The sequence below is a fragment of the Carlito syrichta genome, unplaced genomic scaffold, assembly GCF_000164805.1.
Source record: "Carlito syrichta isolate Samal-C Ts95f unplaced genomic scaffold, Tarsius_syrichta-2.0.1 Scaffold314048, whole genome shotgun sequence".
Classification (NCBI taxonomy): domain Eukaryota; kingdom Metazoa; phylum Chordata; class Mammalia; order Primates; family Tarsiidae; genus Carlito; species Carlito syrichta.
The window spans coordinates 150,380-158,364 of record NW_007258144.1 but is presented as its reverse complement, the minus strand read 5'-3'; the positions used below and the strand labels follow the sequence as shown (position 1 = coordinate 158,364).

Below are 7,985 nucleotides of genomic sequence, written 5' to 3'. Positions count from 1 at the left end.
GAGGCTGCAGTGGCCGGGAGCAGCCGCTGCACTCCAGTCTGGGCGACCGAGTGAGACTCCGACTCAAAAAAAAAAAACCATAGCGTCGGACTACTTCTCACCCATCTCCAAGGCATGCTCTAGTCCAAGCCCTGGATTTTGTTGTTGTTGTTTTAGACTGGAAAACATAATTTATTTAGAAAGTAAATGAGAGAGAGAGTGACAAAGAGAAAGTGGAGAGTCACCTCCCCAAGGTAGGGGTGGGGGCCAAGGCTAAGAAACATGGTGGCCACAGCTCTAAGAGCCACAAGAACACACCAGAGTTTAACAAAGCAATGGCTCCAAGCCCCCGGATTTTAACCATAGCCTCCCAACAGGTCTCGCCAGCCTCCACCCTGGTTTGCTGCCCTGCAGTCTACTCACAGCACAGCAACCAGTGCCTGTTAAAACAGAGGATGTCACTAGTCACTCAAGCCCTCCCAACGACTCCTTTCTCAGTTCCTCCTCTGGCTTTCGGCTCCACAAGACGCTGCCCCAGTCTTCACCCCAACCTCATTCCCACCCTCCTCCCCAGTTTTCTGAACTAGCTCCTCAGGCCTCCCAGGCATAGCACGACCCGCCCACCATGCTCTTCTCCACACACCCCGAGGCTTGCACCCTCCCCTTCTTCAGGCCTCTGCCCACACACCGCCTTCTCGGTGACCCCTCTGACCACCCAGATTCTGAGAACTGCAGGTCCTCCTCCTTACCCCACGAACAACCCTCTCCTGCTCTATTTTTCTCCACAGTACTTGCCACCCGCTAACAAACTACATTCTGCCTAGTTTAGCGTGTCTCTCTCCATTACAATGGAAGCCCATGAGCGCAGGATTTTGCCATGTTTTGTTCACTGATCTTACATTTTAAGACTTAGAAATGCAGCTGGCAAAGAAACTGCATTCAGCAAATATATGTTGAACACATAAATAAAGAAGGCTAGACTTGAATATTCCAGAACTGAAATCATGTGAATCGGCACTTGATGGCAGAGGCACACCTCCCATAGCAACGAGAAAAGAACTGAAAGCTGTTCTTAAAATACGTGGACCACAGATTAAGCAGAAATCAGACTTCCAAAAAAAAATTTTTTTCATCAGATTTCACTTTTTCATGTTGAATCTCAGCTGTTAACATAATCCCTAGTTGATTCATTAGAGTCATTCAACCTTAACCATGTTCACTAGTTGAGTTATTCCTAGTTTTTTTGGTTTTTTTTTTATTGGAGTCTCTGTCGCCCAGGCTGGAGTACAGTGGCACACTTACGGCCACAGCAGCCTCAACCTGCTGGGCTCAGGTGATCCTTCCGCCTCAGCCTTCCAAATAGCTGGAAATATAGGCACGCACCACCACGCCAGGCTAATTTTTTTATTTATTGTAGAGATGAGGTCTTACCAAGTTGCCCAGGCTGGTCTTGAACCTGCAGGTTCAAGCAATCCTCTCACATGAGCCACCATGCCTGTCCTACCAAGACTCGCTATTGTGTTTTTTTAATTATGGGCGTTCTGGTGGATGTGAAATGGGATCTCACTGTGGATTGATTTGCTTTTTCCTAATGACCAAAGAGGTTAGGAAAAAGTGCTTTATTTTTGACACATAACAGAAAAGTAAGGACATTGCTTTTCAATAGACTGCTGGAAAAGACTCTACCAACAACTAACTTGCCAATCAGATTGACTTACAAATCTCCACCTGTGCTACTGTTACAAAACTGGATTTTTTCCCTATTAGGTTATTTAATGCATTTAAGTTATTCACTTTACTTGATACTGAAAGTTACAAACATCTTCATTTTACAGTGTGCTAACATTTCCAAGAAAGGAAAAGTTTGAACACTTCTAATTACCAAAGTTGGAGCACCTACTTGGGAGGGCGCCTGTCACAATCACTCTAAAATCTACAATTCATATAAAGCCTACACAATATCACTTTTTTCAACATATTCAAGAAATTTTAAGTCACTTAGAAGTTTGAATTCTCAAGAGAAACACAATTTAAGAGGTGCTAAAAATCTGAAAGCCCTATCTACATCAAACGCATCTCAAGGTAATCTCTGCTGAGTGCCAGTTTTATCAAGATGTCAGTTTGGGCCAGGCGTGGTGGCTCACGCCTATAATCCCAGCACTTTGGGAGGCAGAGGTGAGGACCGCCTGAGCCCATGGGTTTGAGACCAGCCTGGGCAACTTGGCAAGACCTCATCTCTACAATAAATCAAAAAATCAGCCAGGCGTGGTAGCGCGCACCGGTAGTCCCAGCTATTTGGAAGGCGGAGGCCGGAGCATCATTTATGCTCAGGAGTGGAGGTTGTGAGGAGTCAGGAGAGGCCACTGCACTCCAGCCTGGGTGACAGAGTGAGACTCCAACTCAAAAAAAAATGTCATTTGTTTTTTTTTAATTTTACCTTTTTTAGAGACAGGGTCTCACTCTGCCATCCAGGCTGGAGTGCAGTGGCATAATCATCACTCCTCACAACCTCCACTCCTGAGCATAAATGATGCTCCGGCCTCCGCCTTCCAAATAGCTGGGACTACAGGCATGCACCACCACACTCAGCTAATTTTTAAATTTTTCTGTAAAGACAGAGGTCTATGTTGCCCAGGCTGGTCTTGAACTCCTGGCCTCAATGCTCCCAGGTTAGCCTTCCCGAGTGCTGAGATTACAGGCATGTGAGCCACTGTGCCCAGTCCCAACATGTCAGTTTTTAGTTCAAAATTTGTTTTGGCCAGGCTCAGTGGGTCAGCCTGTAATCCCAGTACTCTGGGAGGACGAGGCGAATGGACTGCCTGAGCCTCTGGGTTCAAGACCAACCTAGGCAACTTGGTGAGATCATCTCTACAACAAATCAAAAATTAGCTGGGCGTGGTAGCACGCGCCTGTAGTTCCGGCTACTTGGAAGGCTGAGGAGGAAGGATTGCCAGAATCCAGCAAGCTGACACTGAGGTGGCCATGAGTGTGCCACTGCACTCCAACCTGGGCAACAGAGTGAGACTCTAACTCAAAAAAAAAATTTTTGCTTTTTCCTTACTAGTAAATGAAAACCAAATTATACTAAAGACCTATTAAAAGAACATAAACTGAGTGTGGTGGCACACACCAGTAATCCCAGTTACTCAGGAGGAAGCTTGAGCCCAGGAGTTCAAAACCAGCCTGGGCAACATAACAAAACCCAGTTTCAAAAAAATAAAAAAATCTACAATCACTACCAGATCACTTGTGATATATTCATACAATTAAATCCTACAGAACAATAAGTGGAATTAACTACTAATATATGTAACAGGGATGAACCTTAGAAAATATTATATTAAGGAAAAAAAGCCAAGTGCGGTGACTCACATCTGTAATCCCAGTACTTTGGGAGGCGGAGGTGAGAGGATTGCCTGAGCCCAGGGGTTCGAGACCAGCCCCCACTGGCATCTTGATGAGACCCTATCTCTACAATAAATCAAGAAAAATTAGCCAGGCATGGTGGCGCATTCCTGTGGTCCCAGCTACTTGGAAGGCTGAGGCAGAAGGAACACCTGAGCCAGCAGGTCGAGGCTGCGGTGGCCAGGAGTGTGCCACTACACTCCAGCCTGGGAAACAGAGTGAGACTCCAACTCAAAAAAAAAAAAAAGAAAGAAAAGAAAAGAAAAACACGCCTTACAAGAGGAGTACATACTGTATGGTTCCATTTACATGAAGTTCAAAAACAGTCAAAACTACCTATGGTGATAAAAGTCAGAATAGGAAGGTGGACAAGGACTGACAGGAAGAGGGTATGAGGGAACTTCCTAGGGTGATGTAATGTTCTGGTACATGGAGGGGGTGTGGGTTACACAGTGTAGGCATTTGTCAAGTCACCAAATTGTAACATTTAAGAGCCATGCACTGAAAAATACACTTTACAGTAGAAGCAGATACGACAGAAATGGTCATTCTCCCCACATAATCTGTAAAAGACATTACCATTGCTAATAACTCCTTCCTTACAACTCATTACCAATTTGGTTTTAGTGACATCACACTGGTTTCCCTTCTAATCCTAGACTGCTCTTTAGCTCAGGGGTCCCCAATCTTTTTGGCATCATGGAAGACAATTTTTCCACAGATGGAGGGTAGGGGGGATCATGAGGCATTAGACTCTCATAAGGAGCGTGCAACCTAGATCCCGCATGCAGTTCACAATGTCACAATAGGGTTCATGCTCCTATGAGAATCTAATTCCGCTGCTGATCTGACAGGAGACAGAGCTCACCCACTGCTAACCTCCTGCTGTGCAGTCTGGTTCCTAACCTGCCACAGACTGGCACTGGTCCATGGCTGGGGATTGGGAGCCCCCACTTTAGATAAATCTTCCTTCTCCACTCTCCCTTCATGTTTCTGTAATCTAATTATGGTTCCATCTTTCTTCCCTATATACTCCTGGGTGGTATCGCCACCACAGCTTCTACCACCACCTATGGGCTGAAGAAAGTAAGGTCTCTTTATTAAACTCTATTCATAAACCCGGCGGCTACCCGACAGGACGTTTCATAAGCTCTACATTTATAAATGCTAAAATCTTCCTCCCCATTCCCACCCACCCTAAAAAACTTGCCCTTCTTGCCTTCCTTACCTTAGATTAAAATAATTCTTAACCATTTTCAGCTAGGCGTGCTAGCACACACCCTGTAAACCCTGCACTTTGTGAGGCCAAGGCAAGAGGACTGCCTGAGCCCAGGGGTTCGAGACTAACCTGGGCAACTTGGCAAGACCTTGTCCCTAGAATAAATAAAATATTAGCCGGTGTGGTAGGACACGCCTGTGGTTCCAGCTACTTGGAAGCCTGAGGCAGAAGGACTGCCTGAGCCCAGCGGTGGCTGTGATATGCCACTGCACTCCAGCCTGGGCGACAGAGTGAGATGCCAACCCAAAAAAAAAAATTTTTTTTTTCTTTTAGGCAAGATGGAGGTGTTCCACAGAAAAAGGAGGAGGAGGCAACAGGAGAATCCTTTACACCTTACCTGGGCACCTTACTACTCATCCGTCCCACTGCGTGTCCACCAACCCTCCCAAACAGCTCTAGGAGAATGAGAAATGAATACAACGTCCTCTCGCTGGAGAACAACTAGCATTTATCCACAACAATCGCCTGCGAAACTGCTAATCCCTCGACACACACCTCATTTAATCTGCACTAAAGCTGTCCCGGATGAAGCTGAGCTCACAATAAAGGAAAGTAAATTGCCCGAGGTCACACCATTAAAGTGGCAAACGCCATGATTTGAGCCCAAATTTGCTTGAAACTCTAAAATCTCAAGCTGGAGTCTAAAACCCCAATGGGTAGAATCTGAATAAAATCGGAATACTTTTCAGAGCACCCAAACCATGAACGTTTCCCACTGACAGCCGGGAAAGCGAAACACTGTTGTTGCATGTCACTCTGCCGGCGCCCCCGGACATTTGAAGGACCCGGGGCCTAATCCAGATCACACGGCCCCTCCCACCCCATGGCGTCCCTAAACGCCTTCACCCCCGCTCTCCAATCTCGTGCTTGGAACAGGAGGTGACAAATGGACGATGCGGAAGCTGAAAGCCGGATCTCCTCCGAGAGAGGGAGGAGGCCAACCCTCGGACTCGGCTGGGTCACATTCTGGGCCCCGCCAACCCTAACCCCTCCTAGGCAAGCAACGACCCCGGGGGTCACCTTGACCCCTGCTGAGTGCCACACCGAACTTCCGCGCCGGGGACCAGCCCCGCTAGGGAAGCAGCGGCCCAAAGAGGGGCCCCGAGGACCACTGCAGGCCGGAGCGGAGAGGTGCAAGGACTACCGAAACGAACCAACCGCGGGCAGAACCCTCTCCCGGCTCCACCACCGCGACTGCCTGGTGCGGAGGCTCGGGCCGCCCTTTCTCGTGTCGGAACTGACGAGGCGCGACTCGTACCTGCGGGCTATAGGCATCGGAAGCCCACGCTCCCGCCAACCTCTGCGTGAAGCCACTAAACTTGTAGTACATGACGCCCGGAGTCCGGCTTCCACATCCGCTGCCCGTGCGACCGCCCCAGAGAAGGACCCCGCCTCCCCGGTCGCGGCCCCAAGGCTCGGCGCAAGGACCCTGCGCCAGGAGTCGGGCTGCCCGGGGCGCGCCTCACTTAAAACGAGCCCTCTTAAGCCAGATCAGGGAACCAGAAGCCGGGTTCTCAGGAGCACTAAAGGAAAAATCAACTCGAAGAGAGCAGGAAAAGCCTCTGTGGTGGGGTCTGTAGGAAATATGAAGCGCCCTCCTTCCCCATTTAGATTCGGGCAGTACCAAAGCGCCACAAGAAGTGCGCAAGCGCTCGCGGACTAAGCCCAACGGCTGAGGTACTGCCAGGGTTAGGTGGGGCGGGCTATGGGCGGGGCCTGGGCGGGGCCTTGCGTTGGAAAGGCGGAGTCTGGGGCCGGAGGGGCGGAGTCTGGGGCCGGAGGGGCGGAGTCTGGGGCCGGAGGGGCGGGGTCTGGGCGGGGCTGAGTGGAAGCCAGGACCAGGCGAAAACGCGACGGTCGGAGATATCCCGTGCTGCGGGGCCGTCACCTGACGGTTGGGTTGAAGGCTTCTCTTCCTTTACCACACTTTACTTGCTTGGCGTCTCATTTCTTTTCTCCCAACCTCCATCACCTCCTGAAACACCCTGTTCTTATTTAGCCTGTTCAGGAGTATTGGCCTGTCAATCAAGCTTACCCTGGCAACCTGGGAGTGGGAGCAAGCAGATAATTTGGAAGCTGAGGGCTATTTAGTACCAAGGGTACTAAAATAAAATAAAACAAATAAAAGTAGGCTCCTGGACTTTGTGCAGAGAAAATACACGTGCAGAGTGACCTATACTTCAGGCACCAGGATGTAAATGTTGCAGTTTCTTAGAACTGGATTTTATCCTCACCTGAGTTTTACGGGAAGGAATTGGTTTCCTGGCCTCTGCTCTTTGAGATAGATGAGGTAGGGCAGAGGTGACCAGAAACACTTGTGAAATCTGGACCTTGAGCCTGAAAGATCTGAGACTTCCTGCTTTCAGCTATGGTAGTATTCACTTCAGTTCCATTTAAAGATATCTTTTAAGCCGGGCTCGGTGGCTCAGCCTGTAATCCCAGTGCTTTGGGAGGCTGAGGTGAGTGGATTGCCTGAGCCTGCAGGTTCAAGACTCGCCTGGGCAACTTGGCGAGACCTCATCTCTACAATAAGTCAAAAATGAGCTGGGCGTGGTAGTGCACGCCTGTAATTCTAGCTACCTGGAAGGCTGAGGTAGAAGGATCACTGGAGCCCAGCAGGTTGAGGCTGCGGTGGCCAGGAGCGTGCAACTGCACTCCAGTCTAGGTGACAGAGTGAAACTCCAACTCAAAAGGAAAAAAAAAAAGTATCTTTTAAGCCTCCACTATATGCAAGGTACTATATAAAAGGAGTATACTAGTTTCCTACTCTCCAGAGATGGATCAAGGCTTTTCTTAGCTTTCTCATCTGACCATAGGTTTTCACAGGCAGTATTATAGATGCATTTCTAGTGCATTTATGAAATCATGTAGCAAATTGATGGATGATACTAACTAACCTCTATATGGCATTTTCCTAAACTCATTTAATCTTCACAGCAATCCTATGAGTGCAATTATCATCTCTATTTTACAGTACAGGAAAATGAGACTTGCTTAGGTCAGCAGTTAGTGGCAGAGCTAGTCACCTGGCTCAGGACGCTGTTCTCTTAAGCATTGTGTTACAGATAAAAATAGATGTAAATCTGTTCTGAGAAGAGGGTCAAGGCTGAGCACTCCAGACCGAGGGTGTACACCAGCATTCTGGCTTTGGAAGGCCTAAGCCCAAGAGCCCCAAGTTTTCAGCATTGCCAATACCTTGCAAAGATTTCAGCAGATTCATGTGATAAGCCAATCCAAAGTTGCTGCTTTTACAATGCCGCATGGTGATGTAATGGAAAGAATATGCCAATTGGGTTCTAGGCCCAATTCCTCCAAGACTAAG

General features: G+C 48.4%; 1 protein-coding gene across 4 annotated transcripts in view; it reads right to left on the bottom strand.

Annotated features, from left to right (window-relative positions):
• Positions 1-6,309, bottom strand: part of LOC103273442 (cytochrome c oxidase subunit 7A-related protein, mitochondrial) — a 73,778-nt gene extending 67,469 nt beyond the window's left edge. For 3 of the 4 annotated variants that reach the window (XM_021718973.1, XM_021718972.1, XM_021718971.1), the window contains exon 1: positions 5,922-6,067. In XM_021718973.1, coding sequence (XP_021574648.1) covers positions 5,922-5,993 — 72 coding nt within the window. In that variant the 5' untranslated portion in view covers positions 5,994-6,067. Of the gene's footprint in view, positions 1-5,921 lie in introns of all 4 variants that reach the window. The other variant, XM_008070871.2, reaches the window with a different exon arrangement.
• Between the last annotated feature and the right edge of the window lie 1,676 nt (positions 6,310-7,985).